The sequence below is a fragment of the Perna viridis genome, chromosome 4 (genome assembly GCF_037379345.1).
Source record: "Perna viridis isolate PV_CMFRI_1.1 ecotype Kerala chromosome 4, ASM3737934v1, whole genome shotgun sequence".
Classification (NCBI taxonomy): Eukaryota; Metazoa; Mollusca; class Bivalvia; order Mytilida; family Mytilidae; genus Perna; species Perna viridis.
This window is the reverse complement of record NC_142448.1, coordinates 32,526,767-32,551,687: the sequence shown is the minus strand read 5'-3', so window position 1 is coordinate 32,551,687 and position 24,921 is coordinate 32,526,767. Positions and strand designations below refer to the sequence as shown.

Sequence of the window (24,921 nt, the reverse complement as noted above, 5' to 3'; positions counted from 1 at the left end):
TAATTCTTTAGGACATTTTTTGATTGGTGATACAGGGGATTCATGATTATGTTATATAGAAAGCAGTGTTTTATCGAATGTTCCCAGTGAAATAAATTTCGATAATTCACACTATGAAATAAATTTGGTAATTTCACTCTCAGACTTTCTCCTGCCAAAACGTCACAACTTTGAAATCAATCCGACGTTCACAAAATTTGAAATTTATATTGAAAATAGCAACGCATAATCAAGGAAATCTATATAATAAATAGGGTAATCAATTGGTTATCGTGAATAACCAAAATATGATCACTCATGCCAAGAATATTGTAAGATTTAACTCGTGTGCGGAACAAGTTCCGCAAACTCATTTAATCTAGGCGTTCTTCTGCACTTGTGATCATATTTTGGTAATTCACTCCTTCCAATTAATTATCCTGTAATTGTTCACTTCTTACAGTTGAATGCAAATGAAATCATTGTTGATAATGTCTAAAAAAAAATTATACAATGATAAAAAGCATTGTTTATGCATACCACAGATTAAAAAAGGTGTTAGCATTTCTTTAATATACTTTGTCATAGAAATGCTTAAAATTTATTTTCCAAGCTCAGGCCCATGGGGCGCAAAACTTGATGAATATTTAAGCCTAAGAATAATTTCAACTTCCATGCTACACAGGTAAATATGCCACACATGAGAATCATATGGTTTGTGTCATATGATTATCATATGAATCGAGCACCATATGATAATCATATGTTTTTCACAAATATATGATTGTCATATGTTTTCAAGCCAAATTTAACATATGAGAATCATATGATTATCCTATGTGGCACATTTGGCTGTGTATAACTCCGATCAGTCTGGGATTTTTTTAATATAGCACACAGTTGAGAATATTTGCGGAGTTAAATAACTTTTCAAGTTTTGTGGTATGCATCCTAAGAGACTGAAGTGTACTTATGACACTTGATTTTTCTGTGTCAATGTATTCATTTGTAGAACGTTGGATATTACATGTATCTCATATAAAATTAATGTAAATCAGTTATTTTCTCATAAGTGAAATATGTCAATTAAAATATGATTTTCTTATTTATGGAAAATTTGTAAGTTATTTTTTTACTAATGATTAAATGCATAATAATAATTGTATATCAATAGTGGTTTAGGTCTTTAAAATAGAATAGGGTTAAAGTTGTTATCCCCTTTTTAAGAGCACTTATTTTTGGATGAGTTATCTCCCATTTATACATCACTGGTTTGATGATTTATCAGCTTTAGTGAAAAAAAACACAAGTACTGAAATATGTAGATATGGTTTTGCATGAAGTCAGGCATTATTGACCATTTTATGTTTTTTTTTTTCTTTACAATTTTTGTTTTTGGTTGAATTCTTTATAACAATTACTCTTATCATACTTTGAATTCAACATTTCCCACAGCAGAAAATGTATAACATTCATTGTTAGCTCATTGACATCTCCTCTGAAATACAGGTGCCAATGTTTTGAAACTTGATAGGATTGATGTCATCAATGCCCTCTTCAAATGATCCTCTTTTCATATGGCTCAGGTGGCTAAGAGGGTGAGAGTAATGATGCGAGAACATGCACCTCATTAAATTATCAACTTTTTAGTTCACCCGGCCAAAGGCCATGTGAGCTATTGCCATCACTTGGCGTCTGTCATCAGTCGTCATTAGCAATTTTTGAAAACTCTTCTCCTCTGAAACTACTTGACCAATTGGAACCAAACTTGTATGAATGTTCGTTGGGATATCCTACACAGAACTGATGTGGGGATTTTTGATCCGTTGAAAAACATGGCTGCCGTTACTAAAAATAGAACATATGGGTCAGACAATAGTTTTTCGCATATATCTCCAAATCATTAGGTTTAGCCAAATTCTGCTTGGATAAAATTGTACAGCATGCTGAGATCTATCTGTGGGGAAATTTTCATTTTAATATGTCAAGCCATGTTGGAGTTGTTGCCTTTTCGTTTGACGTTTTTTTTTTTGCTATTTTGAATGTTATTTCTTCCAAAAATCTTCTCCTCTGACACCACTTGACCAATTGGAACCAAACTTGGTATGAATGTTCCTTGGGTTATCATGCATAGAACTGATGTGGGGATTTTTGATCTGTCAAAAAACATGGCTGCTGTTAATAAAAATAGAACAAAGGGGTCAGATAATAGTTTTTCACAAGTATCAACAAAACTGTTAGGTTTAGCAAAATTATTTCTGTAGCTGAAATGACCCTTATTATAAGGCCTGTAAAAGTCATCAGGGATCTAGGTTGTCAGCTGACTCCTGTAAGAGTTATTGCCCTTGAAAGATGAAAAGTTTTCAGCCAATATCTTTTAAAACTATAAAAGAAAGAAACTTTCTATCGCTGAAATGATCCTTATGATATTCCTACCAAAGTTTTCTTGAGTCAAACTTGTTTGACAACTCCTTGTTAAATTTATTGCCCTTGAAAGACAAACTTGAACCAGTGAGTGATTTAGGCTCCTGGGAGACTCTTGTTATTTAAATGATCAAATGGTATGACCACATGATTTCAAAATGTCCAGATGAGCCAGTTTGGCTCTGTAGAGCCTGTAGTTATGAAAAAAATCGTTTTATTAATTGACATCTATAAATTCTAAACAGGTTTTCTGGTAACATATCTGAATTTGTATAAAAAATTAGCCTAAGATGAAAGAATCCTTACTTCAGATTATTACATAACTTGATGAAGAAGGAAGTGATATTCAAATAAAACTTTTTGCACAGTCACGTCTATATATTCTAGCTGTACTTGTGATTTAAGGAGTTCTAAATTTACAAGTATGATTATACATGCACTTTTCATAGAATAACAAATACGGATCAAATGAAGACACTTTTGTGTACATATAGTTATATCTTTTGTAATAAAGCACAAAAACCTTTCATTCGTTTTTTTATTGTTTTATTTAGCTAGTGTTACGCTGAAACTTACTCCAGCGATGCTGGAAGTTGTATGGCAAGCTATTTTCTAACTTGGTGCCTTCCTAAAATTAGAAGTATAGAGTAACAGAATTTTAACCTCTTACGTTGTAGGGGTACATTGAAGTGCCTGTGATCCTTGATTAATATTAGGCAGGTGTACCCTGTAAGAGGACGAAGTTGAAAATATTGATATTATTAAAAATAACAGATTTAATGCCTGTTGCAGTTGTACATTAACTTTAAGCCGCGAGCTTTAATCCTTTTGTCTTTAAAGATACGAAACTAAAAAAGATCCTTGTTTTTTTACCCTCGGTATAACAAGTAAACATCCTGTCAGACTGAAATCAGGCAGTCTGATTTTAATCAGATTGGAAATCAGGCTCTCAGTGCTTATGTCAAAGGTTAAATTCGCATTGTCGTCATCGTCTTTGGTGTCCGATAACTTTAGTTTACTTACTTAAACTTAAGTAAAACTTGTCCAATCTATTTTAACACATTGTTCGTAGGGACTTGGCGGAGGGCCCTATAGTTTTTGGAGGTTTTTGTACCCCCCTTTTTAAATAAAGGGCTGAAAGGGAAAACAAGTGTTATCATTAAAGTTGATAGAAAATGTGTATTGTTAATCCGATATTGAAAAAAAACATTCATTGATGAAATGATAAGGCATTCAAAAGCCTTCATGAGTTGAAATTGTGAGATGACTCATTGTCAGAGTTATTGCCCTTGAGAGGCGAGAAAGGTAGTAGGTGAGCAATTTCGGCTTCTTGGAGCCTATAGTTAATGTTTGGTCTGATTTTGAATTTTTTGTTTAATTCCTCGTGAAAATTCCTGGCTGCGTTTGTCTATAAGATTTACATCTCTTACGTTTTTCTGTAGTTACTGGATCCAAGGCAAATGTCTTTGATTATCACCATTAAAGCAGAACATTTTTTACCTTTAATTGAATTTCTAATTTTGTGTTAAATTGTGCCCAAACCAGTGCTGTGATCACAATAAACTGTAAGTCCCTATTCTTATCTTTGTCAAAAAACTATTAGCCCCAAGTTCGACTTGCTCCGGTCGTATCATGCTACGCTCCGCGAAGTTCTTTATTAAGTCTCATCACATCGATTCGCTAACCTGGACCAAAGGTAAATTATGTAATAAACTTCATTTCAATTTATTTGATTAAGACCTAGCACAGGTTTTATTGCAAATAACTTATGAGGATTAGATTTCTTAATTTAATTTGCTACTGCTTGAAATATTCCAGAGGTTTAAGCTGTTGCTTTATATTGCACACTAAACATGAAGGATTATTGTTAAATATCACCAATACACCAGCATAAAATACAGTTTTCCTCTTCGGTGCTAATTCTTACCATATGGTACTTCGTTTAAGGTCTGTATTCAAGTCACAATTACCTTAATCTTAATCCCCATAGTGCACATTTCTAGGACCAAGTATGAAGCTTGTCGATAAAGTTGTTTTGTTCGTTTTTGGAACGATTTTGATTGCGTATGTCATTTATCTGAGTCGCGGGAAAAGGGCTATATTCAATTATAACCGGGCGAAGACTGCAAAACGCCCATCTCTATTACTTAAAGACAAACTTGTGTTTAAACCACAAGGAGGACCTCAGGACTATGTTTTGCATAATGTTGTCAACGCAGTTAAACCTCGGCCTGGGGGACTGCGAGCTAATAAGCCTCAACCATTGGTGGCGCCGCGACAACATGTAGTCAAGAACGCCAAGAAAGATGGAGTGGCTCTTCAAATTCAAAAGCCACCTACACAGTTTGATTTTCTTCATGATCCACTTCTTTTAGATGGACTACGTCTTTTCTTGTTAAATGCAAATATGCAAGTAAACGTTGTAGAGGAAAACGAAAAAGGTAAGTGTTTAATGGGCATTTTTACTTGGTAGAAGAAATATCACTAAGGGTTTGAAGGTTTCCCAATGAAGACAAGTAATAGCAATAAATTGTATAATCAGTTTCGTACATGCTAATACATTTGGTACTGATCGAGTGAGAACGAATAGCCATGATCAATACTTAAGGGAAATAGATTTGTTCCTGTCCCTTATCTTTACCTCGTCATTACTTCTCTTACATCCATTAGTAGCTGTACTTACTATCCATTAATTTATGAAGATTTTCAGGGATGCTTGGATCAGCACAGAACCAGAAGTTAAGATGAAGTCAATGGCGGACAATCGTTTCACGCTTGGACAATAGAATATCAGGAAGCTTATCATGTCCCGATAAAATCAAAGCACGGTTCTGGGGTTGTTGACATTATATTTGGACTCAAGTCTAGTCTACTGGTCAAATACAACTGTTTTTTTTCTACTGATTTTTTTAATACTTTCAGCTTTAATATACTGGTTATCTTTAGTGAAAGTTGGATTCGTCAAGAAAGAAGGCAATACATTGGTAAGACCATTGTATACTTCGTATGTAAAAGATACATTAATAGAAATGCATTATTATTTTATGGTACTGATGTGTACACTGTTTCCAGTTTAGTCGCGTGTTATGGCGTATTGCAGGGGCGGATCCAGGATTTTATAAAGGAGAGGCGTAATTACGAGAACCAGTATAAAAGAAAACCAGATTATAACATGTTTAATGAATGAATATGGTCAGAGAGTGTATATTAGTGTAATATAAAGTCCCTGATGTGATAAATTGCCATATTCAATACAATATCACGACAGTTTTTTTTTAGTTTTCCATTTTAGCGTTCACGCATCGTTTATCGTTCGTTTGCTAATTGTTTTGCGTTCGTTTAAGGAGGTAGACCTAGGATAGGGGACATAACTCTTGAAATCAGTGATGTGCTTGTATCATATTCAATTTCAGCAAAGCCTATCAAGCTTTCATTTGAAACAGAATTAAATCAGACCAAGTAACTTTGATGCTTACATGAAATAGATATTAAATGCCGAACACAAACGTTCCAATGATTTGTAAGAGTCGTGTCCCTTACCCTAGGTCTACCTCCTTAAACGCACAATATGAGCGTTCCGCTCGCTGGGAACGTTCGTTTATTAATTAACGCACGATAGGAACGTTTGTTAAACGCAAGCTGGGAGCGTTCGTTTATTTTTTGTACATTCATTATTTCCTTTATTGAATTGTTACTTTTTATTTGTTTGTTGCTATTATTTTGTACTTTCATTAATTCTATTTCCGATTTTTTCTTTCTTCATTAATATTTGTTGATATGATTGTTTTTCATCGTTCCTCTATCGTGCGTTTAAACGCACGCTATGAGCGTTCGTGTATTTATTGCCTTGTGTTATCAAGTTCGAGATCAATTAACAAATTTTCAACAAATAATTTAAGAGTGAAGCATGTTTTTTGGTAATTTCTTCCCTTGATGTAATTTTGCCGATTTCGGATATTTGTCCACTTTTTCCAAGTTGTCTTCGATACTTGGTAAGAAATGAACGATTTCGCCCTATATAATGTCAATGTTGGTCATTAATGTGTCTTCGTGTCGTGTATTAGTTGATTTTTTTCTATCAAGTGGTGTACCATATGCGTTTCCATACGTTTCACCATATATCAAATATATGGAAACGCATATGGTACACCCCTTGTAAGGATACTTTGTGGCAAATAAGTCAGAATGATAAGTTATATTGTGTGTTATAAGCTGGAATTGAATCACTATGTAAAAGATAACATGTCGGAAGTATGTAGAAAAAAATGAATTACAATGTCGACTTGCTAATATTAATGTAATGACATGTTAGTAAGATGTCGACATGTTGAATTCAACTTGTTTATTTATTATGTCAACTTGTATATATATGATGATAAATTGTCATGTTGAAATCAACATGTCGACATCTTGTTTTTATGTCATTGCATTTATATGAGCAAGTAGACATTGTAAATCGTATTTTTGCTTTATTATTCCGACATGTTGATTTCAACATGATGATATATCACAAGATGAACAATTTGACGTTATATGTTGACATCATCAATAAACAAGTTGAATTCAACTTGTCGACATCTTACTAATATGTCATTACATTATTATTAGCAAGTCGACATTGTAATTAATTTTTTTTCTACGTCATTCCGACATGCTATCTTCAACATGATAACTTGATTCCAGCTTATAACGCACAACAGAACTTATTATTCTGACTTATTTGCCATAAAGTATCCTTACAAGGGATGTACCATATGCGTTTCCATACAAATACGCTGATAAACAGTTGCCATTGTTCTAATGTACTGTTAATGTTAACAAAAGTATGAAATATTTCAGGAGATTTAATTCCCAGAATCATGTTCTTACATCACAGGTTTAAAAAATATTGCAGTTGCACGATGCATCACTTTGATATTTTCAAGAAAATGGAGAATTTATAGTTTTTTTTCTCTTTCAGATACTGTTTAGTAACAGTATGGAGTTAACTCTGCCACCATATTTTCAACACTTCCCATTCCATAGAGTACCATTACATGAGCACGAAATGTTGTTTTTACTTCAAAGCAAAGGAACATATATCATGGTATGCTTAAGCATCGAGTTTGAATTGATATCCAAAGCTAATTTATGCGGGACAGCCGTTCGAACGAGAACAAAGTTAAAACAATACACTCACACCAACTAACAACTGATACCCTTGTTTTCCTTTTCAAACAGTACCAACTCGTGAATTATACAGTCCATTATCAATTCCCGAAGTACATTCATACTAGCCGACATTTTTCATCCCTGTCGGGTTCTTTGACATATTTAGTGCGTGACGGATCCATATGGGGTGCAGGGGTTGTCCCTTTTTTTTGGAAAACTTGTCATTTACATGTGTAAAATTGACCAAAAAATGACAAATTGTGTCTTAGCACCCTTTTTTTCTGAGGAAGCCCGGCTGGCACACCTCCTTATCAAAGTGTCTGGACACCCCCCCCCCCGGTATTCACCCCGTTATACTACGTTTTTTGTTTTTTACGAACGGCACCTTACTCATAACGGAAATTTTCGTGATATAACGACTTAATTGTTCCTCACCGCTGATAACATTTGAAGCATGCATAACAATAGATGTTTTCCAATTAAAAAACCACGAAAGTGACATGGCAACAAGAACAATTTGTGTCCAACATTCCCACAAAATGTTTATTAAATCCTATTGCCTATCTCATATGATGGACAGACGCCTGGATGGACAAAGACCATTTTATTTTAGCCTTTCTATCGCGTTACAAAACCATATTTTTCGCCAAGATAAGCGCATTCACGGTCGTTTGCTGACAATATATTTATAGCTAATCTATTTCCTTGTTTTCTTTTCAGAAAGCAGTTCTAACTGGCATCTTCAAACGGATAGTATGGATTCGACCAACATGGGCTGGGATCTCAGGCACTTACCAAAAACAAGTATTAGAGTTCGGAATGTTTGAAACCAAGAACCAAATTGGATACTGTTTGTGTAAGAAGAATGTGTGTGGGACGAGAAGCTCTAAGATTAAATTACTGTCATCGCAATGCAAGTCCAGAGTTAGTATCGAAGTCGAAAGTCTCAAAGATTTGTCTCTGTTGCAGTATTCAAATATGAAATCGTGGTTGCCTCAAAATGACGTGATTCTTCATATTGATGCTTCGTATTTCGGTTACATTTCACCGACAGCCATGTTGCAAAGATCCATTCCTGACGATAAGGGAAAAGTGCTCCTGAAAATCGACAACATCACTAAAAAAGTGTTATGTCCAAAATCCATCCCGGATGAAATATACTTGGACAGACTCTTGCTGAAAGCTATTGAATACTCGCAAACAGAAAAGCTGTGCAGACGGAATTTGACGACTAAGATCAAAACGGGGCCTTTTGCGAATTGTAAAGGCAGAATTAAATCTCCAAAATTCAAAATGGAAGATGAAATCTATAAATTTCTACGACGCAAGCTTGAAAATACCAATTATTTATGCGACAAGTATACGTCATTTCTAGATTTCTTAATAAAAGAATTATCATCGATACTGAACAAGAGAAAAGAGTCACAGTTAGCTAGCCTTAAACTGTACGGGTTTTGTCTTACCACTACGGTCAAATCCGGAGGAAAATTTGGTATTTGTCAAGGATCAAAATCTTTCGGTGAGGAACACAAGTTTGTACGGTCTCACCAAACGACACCAAAAGAAGTTCGCACAAAAATCGGGATTATAGATCAATTCATCAAACAATTATTCCTCAAAAGTGTGAAAACTATAACGTATTGTCGGAGCGTTAGACACGGCAATGCGCCGAGATTCTTAGCATCAAAAATAGAAGCAAAAATTTTAAATGCTCTGTACTCGTTCAATCCACGACTTATACTGAACTACGATCGACACATATTGGGACATAAGAATGGGTGGTACAATAGGTCATACTTGAAAGACACTTTGTGATATTGGTTCAGTATGTTCTCAATATATAGATTGTTCAGTACATTTTTATTTGATATTCAGGTATATCTGACTAAACGGGTAATTGGTGCAAACCAATTCCAATTCAAAAGTTTGGTCACTCCAGTTTCTATATTTACTCATCTACTTTTTCTAAACGAAAAGCCTGTTTACTGTTAAAACAAATAGTATTATTTCATACAGGTACAGTAGTTGTTTTGACTTAACAATTCGCATGTAATTCTCTTTTCATATAATTAAATACCATTTCCATTCTAGATAGTGTACGCGCGTGAACCATGCTACCTTCGCATTTTCGATCATAAGAGTCTCAGTTAAAATATAACAAAATTCCAGCTGTGATGAAATGCTTAAAAAAAGACTAAAAATTCGAAATACAAAAAGGCAACTTTCTTTTTAAAAAATATAGAAAAACAGAGAACTGATGAAGCCCTATTTTAGGCATGGTCCTAGTTCTAAGATTTTAAAGGGGGATAACTGTCTACGATACATGCTGTTTTCACTTACAATTCTGCATCCGTGTGTATTTCATATGTGTAGTTATTTTGGTATCTACAGTGGCAGATCCAGAGGGGTACAGGGGTTGGCACCCCCTTTTTAATAGAAATTTGTCATTTCCATGTGTAAAATTGACAAAATATGGCAAATAATATCCTAGCATCCCCTTTTCCGAGGACCCTCGGCTGGCAACTCCCCCTTTTCAAAGTGTCTGGATCCGGCCCTGAACTAGGTGATTTAAGGTCATTTTGGCCACACATAATTTATTTCTCGTTTGTCGAACAACCATAGAAAAAGTGTGATAGCGATCGAGCAACTACTCTACACTCAATGTACTTGTGTAGTTTAAAAAGAAAAAAAAAACAACTTCCATTGATTATAGCAAAATTATTCCATTCTTTTATGTTTTAGTTTAACTCTTAAATGCTTGAATTATTATGAATACAGATACTATATGCATTTCAGGGCGAAAATGATCCTTGCTTTATACTAGTCCTACACGTTCAGTGGCGGATCTTGAGTGGTTGCAGGGGGTTTGCACCCCCTTTTTATTGGAAAAATTTGTCATTTTCATGTGTAAAATTGATTAAAAAATGGCAAATTATGTTCTAGCACCCCCTTTTACTGAGGAACCTCGGCTGGCACCTTCTTTTCAAAGTTCCTGGGTCCTGCCCTGACGCTGTTCGAGAGTGGATAAGAATTGCCGCCAAAATTTGTTCACCATTTTACATTAGTCTATAACCAGGCAAAAGTTATCCTATAATTCAAGGTATTTCTATACTCGGCGTCACATAAATAACATACTGTTAAAATTTGAATAAAAATATTTTCTACGACTTTATTGACACCAACCGTCGTTTAAATTGTCTTAAATGACTTGCTCATTCGTTTAGCCATACAGCTTCTCAAAAACAAGTCGCTTATTAGCTTAAATCATGCGTAACAAATCCTTACGGGAAAATCCCATACTAATATCCGCCATGTTGGTTTTTACGGGACGATTTGTTTACAAACGAAGTTCGTAAGTTCCCGTCGAACTCCAGTGACAATCGTCTGCTTGATCAACTTCTCGGTATTGTACGTTGTTCGCGTAAAATAAATCCGAGATATCCGAAATAACGCCGAAGTGCATTCTGGGTTCTTCGGTTTTTGGACAAACCATTTAAACGTAAACAACATCTCCTAGCAACCCGATCACTGTAAACATGGCCGACTTTTTACAATGTAAATATTGGCACCTAGAATTAAAATCTGACCGGAATTTAACGATTCAATGTGTAGGGAGAAGCCGTTTGGCTAAACGAATGAGCAAGTCATTTAAGACAATTTAAACGATGGTAGGTGTCAATAAAGTCGTAGAAAATATTTTTATTCAAATTTTAACAGTATGTTATTTATGTGACGCCGAGTATAGTGTAACAAACGTCCCAGGGAATATATAAAAATATTTATTTGATTTATGCTTTAATATCATGCACTGAATATGTTCCAAATCACACGGTTTATACTAACATGTATGTATCACTAATCAATTGAAAGAACGTTTATTTTGAATCATGCAGTATATCCCCTATTTCTGTGTCTAAAAATCTGACAAAATGTGTACAAGGTGTTGCACATACTAAAAAAAAAAACAAAATAAAAATAATGTAGAGGTCTTATTGCATTATCCAAGCAAGTACTTATACACCATAACCTCCAAAAAATAACCACCAAAATGTTTGTAAAGTTTGCCTTTTTAAGATGTTGATACCTCAAAAATTTAATTGTAATGTCCAAGGTTTTTTTTTTTAATTTTTAAAGTAGATTACTATGAAAATCCATGTAATGTTTCAGTAAGAAAAAAATGGCTGTTCCCTATACATGTATATGCAATCAATAAATATCTAAGGATACATTTAAATTGCTCATTTTTGTTGTTTTCTAGATGTATTGAATATATTTTACTTTGAGGAGAGAAAAGCCAAAATGAGAATAATGAGGTGTTACTCAAGTTCTCGGCCTATTCTTAGGCACCGACCATTATCATACTGATAGAGGGTTCGGGGCTTGTATTATTTTGAAATAAAAACAAAACTAAGTTATTCCGAATTTGAGCAAAAATTTGTTTGAATTTTTTTTACTCAGCAATGGACAGAAAAAAATATGATTCAATATTTCCCCCTTACTTAGCAATGTAGATTTTCAAATTATTTTACTCCGGCTGTTACTCAAAATATTTTCACGCTCACGTAAACATAAAACTGCAGCCCCTCTCCCTCCTCGAGTAGCATGTGCCTTACACAAAATAAAACATAAATCATCAAATTGTAATGATGTTTGTAACCGTTGGCTGTGGCAAAACCAATGTTAAACACATACTTTATCGATGGGGGAACAGCTGTCGGTTTAATTGAAAACGGATTTGCAAGTAAAAAGTTTCTCCGGAGATTCATGATTCTATCTTATTTTTGTCGTTGAGACGCTTGTGAATTTCTATTCATCACCAAGCTTGCCGAGATAATTTGGTAAACTGAAGACCCTCAAATAGTATGAGGGAGATAACTCCAATTTCTCGATTACTTCCGGTATGGTTTTTGACATGTCAATTTTGACGAACACCTGAGGAATATTGGAAGGTTTTTGTCATTTTGGACTCTGGTTTGCCGAACAGCAAATCATGTTGGTGCGTAGCTGTTTCAAACTAAGTAAATGTCTATCCGCAAGATGAAAGTTGTACTTAAAAGAGCTATTCTTGGAAATATTTTTGCCGTGTCAGTTTGCGGATCTCTTATCTTGCTTTACTTCTGTTTACTGCGTTATAATACGACCAAAACTTATTTTGATATTCGTCCTCATGAAATAAGGAAGAGATATATAAGAGGGGTACCGCTGCAAATCAAAGTTCCGTGGAAAAAATTACTCCATGCCAATGTATACAGAGCGAAGGGAGGTAACTGGACCAGACGACCTGGACCTAATATACCTCTCAGTTTGTTTGTTGTTGAGGAACACCATGAAGGTTTGTTAACAATATTTTGAGTCCTGCATTGCTATTGAAAGTGCCCTCCTTTCACTATTTATGTCCTATTGTCAATGCCAGGGCTTCCAAGCATTCAATTTCAAGACACAAATGTGTGAGATTTGGCAAAAGATGGGGAGATCAAAGGAAAATTTCACCTTATCAGTTTCAAAATATGTTAGTCTCACACAGAATGCATGACAGTTAGCACTGTTGCAATGTCAGCAATTTTCATCACAGCTAAACCTCTACAAAACCCTTTTAGGATTCGGTGCTGGAGATATTTTATGTTTTGACCGAATGCCAAAAGGGATTAAACCTGTACATACTTTGAATTAAAGTGGGTCTGTTTGCCCTTTATATATTTTTAGGTCAATGATTCAAGTATAAAAACTAGTAGTGAGAGTTATATGTTATCCATTACATACCTGTTAACTGACCCTTTATAGGAGGGGGACTCTTTTTGGGTCAATCTCCCTCATTGAGAAAGTCTCCAAAGTGGGAGAGACAAATCTCCCTCTTTCTGAAATCCCCCCCCCCAAAAAAAAAATAAAATAAAAAAATAAATAAATAAAATAAAATAATCTTCTCTAACTAGTAGAAATATTGTACAAATTATGTTCTAAATGGCTGTTATCAAATTGATATAAATACAATGTTTATAAGAAATAATAATCATTGAGAAACAAATACAGTAAGTAATCCTTTTGTTGTACTAATTAATCAAGTTTTGATTAGAAACCCTTAGTAGATTAATGAGTTTATCATAGATTTTATTTAGATTTTTTGGCAAAATTTTTTTTTCTATGAACAAAGTCATCATTCTAAATCTCCCTCTTAGAAAAGCGGAAAAGAGGGAGATCTCACTCTTTAATGAGCATTCAAAAGGTCAACAGGTATGCCATAAAGTTGAATACAAGCTACAAGTACATGTAGCAGCAGAACTTGTCACTATAATTTCCATATGTTTTTTTTTTTTTTAATTGTACATTGTTGTGTGACTGGAAACCTTACATTATTCTGGTTGTTTTTTAAAATTTCTTATCATTGCTTTCAGTAATTCCATATTGGTTTGACGCAGCAAATGCGAGGGCAATATCTCGAAGTGGTAACACTCTGGTAAGTATTTTCTTCAAATTCTTTGCATTTTGATCAAATTAAAATGTCCTTTTAGTTTTTTTTTTTTTGAAACTTTACTTTCAACATGTTCCAGTTACCATTTCTGATTTGTGGAACTCTGTTGAGTGAAAGGATTTTAGGGAAAACCTGGAAAAGTAACATGAGATTTCTTTTAATGATATTTTGTCCCCTTAAAAACATATTACATGTACCTGCAGGAAGTATAGACATTCCCTGCTGTATTATTTCTACTCCTCTCACTTATAGTAAATCACCCTTTTCCTTATGTACACATGTGCACGTACATTTGTATATCATTTTGTTGACATGTTTTGAGGATATTAATTGTTTAAGAATAAACACTAAATAGTTCTAATTTTTTTTTTAGATTTAACATCAGTCTCAGAAAGACAGGATTTTTTTTTAAATGAAATTGGAGATTGTCTAGTTAACTTTGAATTTATGTGAATACTTTGGGTTAATCAATATTCAGTTCTGTTTTCCCATTGGTAGCTCAATTTGATCTAAATGGTCAGTATTGTAATTTGTCTCATCTCAGTGATTCCCATGCATCTAGCAGATTCACCTAAGGATCTCAAATTACGTTTTCTTAATTTGAAAGGACAATGTGACACTGCTAATGAACAAAGTATTTTCTAAAAACAATTAAAAAGCAGTGGTCATTGCATAAAATATGCATTTCTGTCCAGAAAACTTAATTTTTAAAAAATCACAATAAGATTTTCTTTAAAAAAAAAAACAGTAAATCAGTATTATTTCATGTATTTAATACAAGTTTAATACATTATGATGATTTGAAACCCAATAAATGTTTTGGTTCACTGAAACTTATTTTTTTCATGTTTCATGTACAATCTGTACTACACTGTATGTACAATGAAGATTGTGAAATGTGACATGTACCATAAATCGAAGGAATTTTGTGACTTTATAATACATTCACTTTGAATTAACTTTTTTTTTTCAATTGAGTTTGAAGATCAGAATTGGTAATCATATAGCAGCCACCAGAGTCTATAGATTTGTAAAGCCTGTTAGCATCTGAAACTATATCTTACAATGCAGCAGGAAAATAGTTCCATTGACATACAAATACTAACACTGAAGTCATATTAAAATATTAAATGTAATTCCATGTTACAGTACAGGTCCCAGCAATGTGTGGCATACCTCATACCTGGCATCCAATGCCTGGTATTTATTGCTTAATGTCCCCTTATTAACAGGACCCCATCCCCAGCATCACCTGTAGTTCCAATATACAGAAGGAAGTGACTAATTTACTGTACAGGTAAAACCTTTCTTGGTACAGCAGATGACTCCCCCGCGTATTAATAGGTGTCACTTATAAAATAGTTTCAGATCAGTGTTACATTTGGGTCTTACAAAATTGTGGAAAATTTTTTTTTTAAATAAATGCAGTTAATATTTAGCATATACAAGTATATGCTGATATACATTTTAGTATTATATATGAAGTTTGCATGTAAGTAGAAATTAAAGTGTCTTTTATTAGATTGATTCCATAATTATTGAAATTATTTTGAATTTTAAAATTCTGTTAAAACTATTTTTAATGTTTTAATTTCTATTTTGGCCATTATGATTACATGTTCAGATTTACAATTTATTTTCCTTTTTTTGGATAAAACCCATGGGTAGGAGGACGAAAAGAAAATCAACCTCTGTTGATTTTCTATTTCAATACCAACCTTTTAAGATAAAAAATAGTTTCACTTAGAAATCATCTAACAATGTAGCAATTGTAACATTTTTTTATCTTGACAACAATTGAATTTGTAAAAAAATTTGCAAAACTTACTTTATCAAAAATAGCATAAATTCAGATTCTTTAATGCAGTTATGCATGAATTTTTTTTCTGCGTGAGCAATACTGGGTTAGAGGAATAAAAAATGATTCAAAATTTTCATATTTTTTTCCAATTTGGTCAAATTAATGGTAGGTGGGTTAGTGAAAAAAAAACTGAGGCTGTTAATATAATATTTATCTGTAAAGCATTCAATGGATTTAAAAGAACTGTTTTAAGTGTATAGAATTTTAGATACATGTAGTATATTTCCAAAATGTGACCAAAATTTTAAGTGGCACTCAGCTAAGGATCATGCAAAATGTGATTCATGGGTAAAAAGCCTACATATTTTTATTTTTGATATTTTGTTTGAAATGTCATAGTAAACAGAGATGAACATGTGGTTTTTCATATAACCCGTGTTCTTAGGAGATTAAAATTATATAGAATGCACTGTATATTTCAAAATTAAGGGAGATAACTCTGTAAATGACACTCAAATACACTAGAATCTACTGGATTTTCAATGGTTGATTATCTCCTAAGAGCTGGCAGATTCAAATGAATAATTACACATTTCATAATATAGACCCATAAAACAACTGAATTACAAAAATAAAAATATGTAGCCTTTTTTGGGGTGTATCACATTTTTCAGATTTTGCATGATTCTTACAAAGACAGCAACTTAAGATTTTTTTAAGTTTTGCTCATTAAATTTTATGAATTGACAGTGCAATAAGAAGAAATCATGTGTAATAACTATTACCCAAAGTTATGACTGTCATATTTATTTTGATATGTTGTAACAGATTAAAGACTTTTTCTTACCAGTTTCATTGCAATAAAATAAAATATTAAAATTTTAAATATAGAATTAAAAGTTAATGATTGAGATTTTCTGAAAATTCAGATTATGTCTTTAATTGTAACACATCATACATTGTCAAAAACTGTCAAAATTTCATGAAGCGAAAAGATACACAAAACCAAGAGAACTATTGATACAAGTCTTAAAGCTGCTAGTAAAGCTTATAAAGTGGAGATGGGAAGAGATCAAGAGCATCAACATAAACACAAACAAGAGATACCCAATTCTGACCGGAGACAACTGTGGCATATTTTCGGTAATATAGATAAAAAAGTCACTACTGGTACACGTATACTGATCGATGAATGACATGATTATTTTAAAAATCTGAATGGCGACAATGAATGGTGTCAACCTAGAGTTGGCTAAATTGAATTTTGACATGAAAATTTAGAAACTGGAAACAGCCAACTAATTGTTTGCAGTTATGCAGGATATTGTGTTTATTCTTCTAGGTGTTCAATGAAACTGAATATTACGCAAACTGATGCACTGCTAGGATGCCATGTGAATTTTTGTGTGATATTTTAAAGATGAATGGAATGTCATTTGTAGTCAGAATGGTGAATTTAAACCAAAAAGTTCAATATGAACAGTTTACAACAAGCTTGAATTTGATACATTTAAGCCTTTTCTGGGTCTTGCCTTTTATCTCATCCTTATTTATGAAATTTAATTATTTTTCAGAGGTAAAAATTAAAACAATATGAATTGATTCAGTACATGAGTACTTTGATATGTTGCTGGAATCTATAATGGCAACTTTTTAGCTGTACTAGTGTATAATGTTGTTTTGGGGCCAGCTGCAGCCTGCCCTGTGATGTGAGGGTCCTTTACGTTCTTTGAAGACTCATTGATGGTCTCAAGCTAACATTTTTCATCCCAGTGGGATTATTACATGTACATGTATCTCTTTGCCATATTCACCAAATCTATTCTTATTATATGTATATGATCATAACTAGATGAAATTGTAGAACATGTATTTGTAGTTACATATTGATGGACATGGAGATATGGCTGTGCCAAACCACTTTCCTGATTATCCAACATTTAGATGGCCAAAGACAAGACAAGATTTCAAGTTACTGATGCAGAGAAATGATGTCTTTATAATTGTATGTATATATTTACCAATTTAGTAAACTAGTTTTTATATCACAGGGACCCAAGCTCTTGTAATGATGTTGTTTGAGGTACAATGAAACCTTTTTCTAAAACAAAATTCACCAAGATATGTCACATCATAAGTACATTTGATTCAGCAAAATAATACATGTAAGTAATAAGGCCAAAAATAGTCTAGTTTCCTGCTACACAAAAGGAAGGTAGGTAATCCATTGCAGGAAATCATTTTAAAAAAATGATTTGAAATTGATTTCTGCTTTGTGTGATTACTGTCCATCTCAGTAGATATGTAAAATAGTTATTTTTCAAAAACATTTTACATTGAGTTAATGGGGAAACAATCTAGACTTTAACAGTGCGTAAGCAAAAATGGCCATAAAATGTTTGGGGTAGGCACAAAAATAGGATAGGTAGGGTAGCAGGCTATAGATATAATATTTGTTTTGCCTAAGATTGCCACAAGAGTGATATGTCCCCCTGCCGTTAAATCCAATGCCATAAACTTTATGCTTTATATCCAAGAGTTCCCATCAAATTTGTCAAATCAAAATTTTGGTCTAAAATTATCCACTATGTACATGTACAAAATTGTGTGTGTTACATGCATATGTAACTTAACAAAATATCAGCAAAATATGATGGCTGATCTCAGAACAGTTGTCTTCACAAAGTATGTGTGTATGTGAGATGGATAGCTACAGTGTCATCTGTCATTGATTAAATTTGAAATTTATATGTACAGTACAAAATAATCAAATAAAGTTTTTTTTAATTGAACTATCAAGTGTACAAAATCACTATAGATTGGTTTGTTTCATTGCTCTGAAGTCCACAATATATTCTATTGTCTCTGACCACAATGATTATCTTGGAAATGCCTTTCATATCAAAATTGATTTCCTTTATTACGTGGTAACATATTGAAATAATCATGATGAATTATTCATCACAACAAGGAAGTTACTTTCTCTGATTTGTAATTATTACGCTGTGTTCTAGGATTCTACTTTTCCATCTGTAACTCAGGGGAAGTGCCACTTTTGGTGTGGGAAAATTGATAATTATCACCCTCTTTCTCTTTGGCAAGTAGAGAGTTTGAATTTTTTAAGGGATTTGTTAAGTTTGGAAAGTAAGTGTGGTAAAGTTAATCTTAATTTTGAGTAAGAAAATCTAAAATTTCTTAAAAATCTTAGAAAACTGCTGATAATGATAGTATGCATATACAGATACATTTTCACTTGTGAAAGACATGCATGGATTAAATAAATATACAAGGGAGATAACTACATAACTATTAAAAAGGCAAATATGTAAATACATATGAAAGGGAGATAACTTTTCAAATAAGTCGCTGAAATTTGATAAAAGAATTAACAAAACAAAACAAAAAAAAAACAAAAAAACAAAAGAAAACAGGCCAGTCAAGTCTCACACATTTTAAAGCTGATTTGGCAACATTTTCCTTTGATCTGTTGTTTTTAGCCTTTGAATTTGATCCCTCAAACTATTGCCAAATCTCACGCATTTGTGTCTTGAAAGCTTGGCAGCCCTGAAAAAATGTAACTTGACTTTATAACTAAAATGCTGGCATCTCAACACTTTCTTAAGGGGAATGTAAAAGTACTTTTTTCATGAAACATAGTGTCCCTACCTCCTTTTTCTCTTACCATATTAAGAAAACACTTAGGAAACTCTTAAATGTTTGTAAACAAGAAGTTTTTAGTTCATACTACAGTAACAGATATTTGGGGTGTGCACATGAAAGGTTATATTTCTGTGTACACCTTATGCTTTTTTAATATTGGAAAATGAAAAATAAAGGGTTCTTGAATGGTATAAATCTAAGATGAATCATGTTAAATATTCGAACAATCAAGTGTGGGTATTTGTAAAAACCAGGCAGCGTTGATTCATGGTAAAAAAGGTGAGGAAATCAAAAAAATTTTCGTTATATATATGCATTATGAAATGGGACTTGACTCTTGAAATCATGATAGAAAGTATTAAAATATGAAAAAAAAACTTCACACTTTTTACAGAACAATGAGAAGAATATTTTAGGACCCCAAAACATCTTAGATAATTTATTAACTGAATTACTGCTTTTATTGAACCTGTCTGGTTTTTAGAAAGAGATTTACTTTTGATGTCTAAAAATTTGGAAAGAATAAAGTGCAAATAAAAATGGTGATATTTGACAACAACAAAAAAACATCTTGTTTTTAATCTTAGCTCATGAAGCCTACAGAAATTAGGGCTTTTTTATACAAGTGTACATCTTATGCATTTGATTGTCCTTTTTATAGGAAGCAATTATATCTGGACTGATTAGAAGAGTTGTTTGGATTTGGCCTGTCTGGGACCAGAAAAGCCATGGCAATTTAACCTATGAACTTTTTATGAGCCAAATAGGGATTGCAAATGTTAAGGATAAAGATGGAGAATTTTTTCAAGTATTTTGTTTGTGTGAATTAAACCCAAAGCCATCAAAAATATGTGAATATGTAGATTATGACTCAGATGATTTAAATTTTATTGAAATACCAAGAGGTAGATGTAATGTGAAGAGGACTTACACAGTTGAGAACATTCGAGAAGATGTTGCTTTAGAATATTTGCATAATTCAAAATGGCTACCAATAAAGGATGAATTAATATTAGATATTGATGAAGATTATTATGGGTGTGTTTATGCTTCACAACCTTTACTGGATTCAGGAGTCAAAGACATAGAGTTGGAGCACATCAGTAAATATCTAAAGAAACTAATATGCCCTAAATCTCTTGCTCAAGAAAAATATGCAGACAGTATTTTAGTGACAGCTTTAGATTATTTTAAGAATATGTATTCATGCCAAAATCCTAAAGTGCCTGCAACAAAAGGGAACAAATGTCCTTCACATTCCAAAACCAGTTCAGATGTGAATGTATTTCTTCAAAAGAAACTCTGGGGAAATAAAAAGATTCATTTATGCTCAAAGCAACTCCATGCTGTGAAGTATGCAATAAGTGAGTTAGTACATTCATTTCAAAAACTCAGTTCCAAGCAGGTGAAAATAATGCAGAGAGTTGGCTTTTGCCTGTGTACATCGCCTAAGACTTTTAAGTTGACATTTCCTAGTGCCTTTGGTCTTTGCATAGGGAATAACAAGGAGTCAGAATCTGATGTTCTTGTACATAATCCTTCAAAAAAAGATATTTCAGAGCGAACCAAAATTTTGCAGAATATTTTGTACTCTATGAAATCTAAATCTGTAAAATTAGTAACAATTTGTAGGTCTTCCCGTGATGGTTATACTCCAAGAAGGTACATGAAACAAATAGAATCTGATATTATTTCATCGTTGAATAAGACTTTTGATCATAGTTGTGTTGTACATTATGACAATGGTCTTTTAGGTGGGATAAATGGATGGCTCTCCAGACCGAAACCAGTAATGAAACATTTGTAGGGGAATAAATGGTTTGAATAACATTGGGGTAATTTTATCCAGGGATTATCTACATCTTTGTTACAATTAGGAAACAGTGAATGATTATATTAAAATTCTGTTGAAAAAATGTAAGTATAAAATTGATGATGAAAAAAAATATGACTGTTCCTTTTAAAATCTGTTTTATTTATGTCTTGTGAAACTTATATGTAATTCTAAATTAGTTTCATTATTTTTAAGTAATACATTTAACAGGTGTGGTAAGTCTTTGGCTATTATGAGTATAGCATGGCCATTTATCAATTATTTTACTAGCTCTGTTTTCTGCATCAAATGGTTATACATTGTATTTATACTTTCATTTGAGTACAGTGAGAATATTTTAATGAAATCATTATTTTGTTTTAATTTCTACTGAAAACTGATTTGTATATAGTTTGCTAAAGGTACATCAGTATGATACATACTATACAATTATGGCAGCTTACTGCATTTGATACATGTATCATGTTTCATGGAACACTTAAAAGAGATATTGACCGAGGTTGATATTTCTTAAGTGTTCCATAAAACATGATATCAAATGCACAAAGCTGACATAATTGCTTATTACATTTCTCTATAGAAATTTTAAGAATTTCCCAATGAGTGAGTTCACTTCATCACAATTTTAAAAAAAATGGTATACATTTTGTTTTGAGTCATTGTTTGTATTTGTTTTTGGATGCCCCTTTTTAAAGTGAGCAGATTTAGGCAAATGCTATTAGATGTACACTGTATTTGACCAATTGATATTCGCTCTGATAATTTTGCTATATTATAAAACACCTTTATCATGAATGTAAACAGCAGATATCAGCTGTGCAATATTACTTGTAATCAAAACGCAAAGTGTGCAATATCACAAAATATGGATGTGTCAGAAATACACTGATTTAATGGAAACTAAAAAATATGAAATGTAAACAATGTAGTTATCTATTTTGTGTTATTAACAAACTTATTATACTTGTTAAAATAGTTAATCATCATTTTTAGCTCACCTGGCCAAAGGCCATGTGAGCTACTGCCATCACTTGGCGTCCGTCATCGTCCTTAACAATTATACAAAACTCTTCTCCTCTGAAACTACTCGACTAATTAGAACCAAACTTTGTATTAATGTTCCTTCGGGTATCCTGCATAGAACTGATGTGGGGATTTTTGATTTGTCGAAAAACATGGCCACCGTTACTAAAAATAGAACATAGGGGTCAGTTTTTCAAATATATCTCCTAAACTGTTAGGTTTAGCTGAATTCTGACGGGGTAAAAGTGTTCAGCATGATGAGATCTATCTCTGGTCAAATTGTGGTTTTATTCCGTTTAGCCATGTTGGAGTTATTGCCCCTTTTCAACGATTTTTGCTATTTTTAATATTATTTCTTTCAAAAATCTTCTCCTCTGACACTGCTTGACCAATTGAAACCAAACTTGGTATGAATGTTTCTTGGGGTATACTGCATAGAACTGATGTGGGGATTTTTGATTTGTCGAAAAACATGGCTGCAGTTACTAAAAATAGAACATAGGGGTCAGACAGTAGTTTTTCACATACATCTTAAAAACCGTTAGGTTTATCCAAATTCTTTCAATAGCTGAAATGATCCATATTATTAGGAGTACAAAAGTCTTCAGACTCCTTGTAAGAGTTATTGCCCTTGAAAGGGGAAAAATGACTTTTTTTTATATAGTTTTCAGTCAATATCTTGAAAACTATGATAGATTAAAAGAAACTTTCAATGGTTGAAAAGATCTTGTGACAAGTCCCACCAAAGACTTCTTGAGTCAGAATTGTTGGACAATTTCTTGTTTTAATTTATTGCCTTTGAAAGCAAAATTCAACAAGGTGAGTGATTCAGGCTCCTTGGAGCCTTTTGTTTCATCATCATATTTATGTAAAAGAGATTTTCATTGATTTTGTGGTCTTGACTCTATGAAAAACCAGCTACTATTTATAGCTTTTGAATGGGAGTTTTGGACCCATGATCATATATACACAAGCTCATACAATGACAACACTTACATTGTACAATCCAATGGGTAAATGAGATTAATCTGATATGGCTGAAAATAAATATGTTTCCTATTACTTCTATGAAAAAAATGAGGTAGCAGGGTTTGACACTAACTTTTCTAGCAAGGTAGCCCAAAGGACTTTTTGATCGATAAATTAGGTAGTCCTCAATATTTAATCTTGCGACCCACTTTAGGTATAGGAAAATTTAAAAGAATTGCAGTAATTAAGGTAGCCCAAAGGACTTCCCATTAAAATTTCTAAGTAGTCCTCTCGCAAATTAGGGTGGCACAGGAGTACCGGACTACTGTAAGTGTTGAACCTTGGGTAGTAGGGAGTATTTTATTTCAATTTCCTTTTTATTCATTGAGTCTATAGGAAAAACATTCTGACTTTAAGAGTGCTTATTGAAAAATGACAATACAAAAAACCTTAGGGTAAACTATTTTTAGCTGAAACAATATTTGGGGTGAGTAGAAAGACACACATTTTTTTTTAACTGGGCCCAAGGTTACCTCTACTATGTACTTACTAAGGAGCAGATTGGTCCAAAACTTATATTAAGAGCTTTGGTTTTGACGGGTTTCAATGTAATTTTTCATTATTTATCATTTTTATTTACACTCCATAACAATTAAACAGTGTCCTGAATTCAATTCATTTACATGTAGAATTGTATCTACAATTTGGTAGTTCATTGTAATTTTGTATCATATACTATATATGGTATCTTCTAATGACTTTGTTTTAATAACTTTGAAATGTAGACTAGGTTTGTTTCACATAAGTCAGGAGTTGAACTTACCTGTTTGTTTTTTTTTTAAGTTTTTATTTTAAGAGTGAATAAATTTGGTTCCTACTTACCATTGTAAAACACTAAATGCCTCAAATATTGATTTAGTGTCCTGAACATGTGTTCATTGTGTATATATATATTTAGTGTATTGTATCATACAAATTTTAGCAGAATTTTTTAGCATTGTCATGACAGTATAGAAATGTACTTACTGGATAAGATCTGTTTCAATCAATATTACAGTATATGTATGTCTCCAGAACAATGTATTTTTATCAGTCATCACAATATACTAATGTACATGTAATTTGAAAGTATACTTAATATATTTAACAGCACCATTCACTTACTGCATGTAGGGTCTAACAACACTCAATTCTGTTTTCTGTTCAGAAGATATTTTTGATCAACCAATCAAATTTCAGCTTTCTTAATTGTGACAGAATTATGTAAATGGGGTGAACCCAAGGATTCTGAAAAAGTAATCTGAACAGAAAGGTAATTGAAATGTTGTTTAGACCCTACATTGATTTACTTATTGAAACAATTAGTAGGTCTAATTTATGGATAAGATAATTTTAGTGGTTAATTTAAAATGTTTTTGTATGACTCCAGAACAACTCATTTTTAACAGCCATGACATTATACTTAATACTTAGTGGATAGCTGTATCAGCGAAGACTCTCCACACCAGCACCATCTTTTTAAACAAAGCAATATATATGTTCATGTACTTAATGGTCAATACCCCGAGGATTATTTTCTTTAAAATTAAAATTTATTTATATAACCTTGTCAAA

General features: G+C 32.7%; 2 protein-coding genes across 2 annotated transcripts; both read left to right on the top strand.

Moving 5' to 3' along the window:
• Positions 1-4,345: 4,345 nt before the first annotated feature.
• LOC148619791 (uncharacterized) lies at positions 4,346-10,251 on the top strand. Its single transcript, XM_088580063.1, has 4 exons — positions 4,346-4,844; positions 5,326-5,387; positions 7,364-7,489; positions 8,275-10,251. The coding sequence occupies exons 1-4, from the start codon at positions 4,415-4,417 to the stop codon at positions 9,367-9,369; spliced, it is 1,713 nt and encodes a 570-aa protein (XP_088436189.1). The 5' UTR covers positions 4,346-4,414; the 3' UTR covers positions 9,370-10,251.
• A 1,051-nt stretch (positions 10,252-11,302) lies between these two features.
• On the top strand, positions 11,303-24,921 carry LOC148619790 (UPF0489 protein C5orf22 homolog). Its single transcript, XM_088580060.1, has 4 exons — positions 11,303-12,886; positions 13,944-14,005; positions 17,701-17,826; positions 20,143-24,921. Exons 1-4 carry the CDS (start codon positions 12,577-12,579, stop codon positions 21,286-21,288), a joined length of 1,644 nt encoding a protein of 547 aa, XP_088436186.1. The 5' UTR covers positions 11,303-12,576; the 3' UTR covers positions 21,289-24,921.

Coding starts and splice junctions, on each gene's coding strand:
- LOC148619791 (XM_088580063.1), top strand. CDS start 4,415: ATGAAGCTTGTCGATAAAGTTGTTTTGTTCGTTTTTGGAACGATTTTG. Junction 5,388..7,363: donor AGAAAGAAGGCAATACATTG/GTAAGACCATTG, acceptor TTTCTCTTTCAG/ATACTGTTTAGTAACAGTAT. Junction 7,490..8,274: donor GCAAAGGAACATATATCATG/GTATGCTTAAGC, acceptor TTTTCTTTTCAG/AAAGCAGTTCTAACTGGCAT.
- LOC148619790 (XM_088580060.1), top strand. CDS start 12,577: ATGTCTATCCGCAAGATGAAAGTTGTACTTAAAAGAGCTATTCTTGGA. Junction 12,887..13,943: donor TGTTGAGGAACACCATGAAG/GTTTGTTAACAA, acceptor CATTGCTTTCAG/TAATTCCATATTGGTTTGAC. Junction 14,006..17,700: donor CTCGAAGTGGTAACACTCTG/GTAAGTATTTTC, acceptor ATGTATTTGTAG/TTACATATTGATGGACATGG.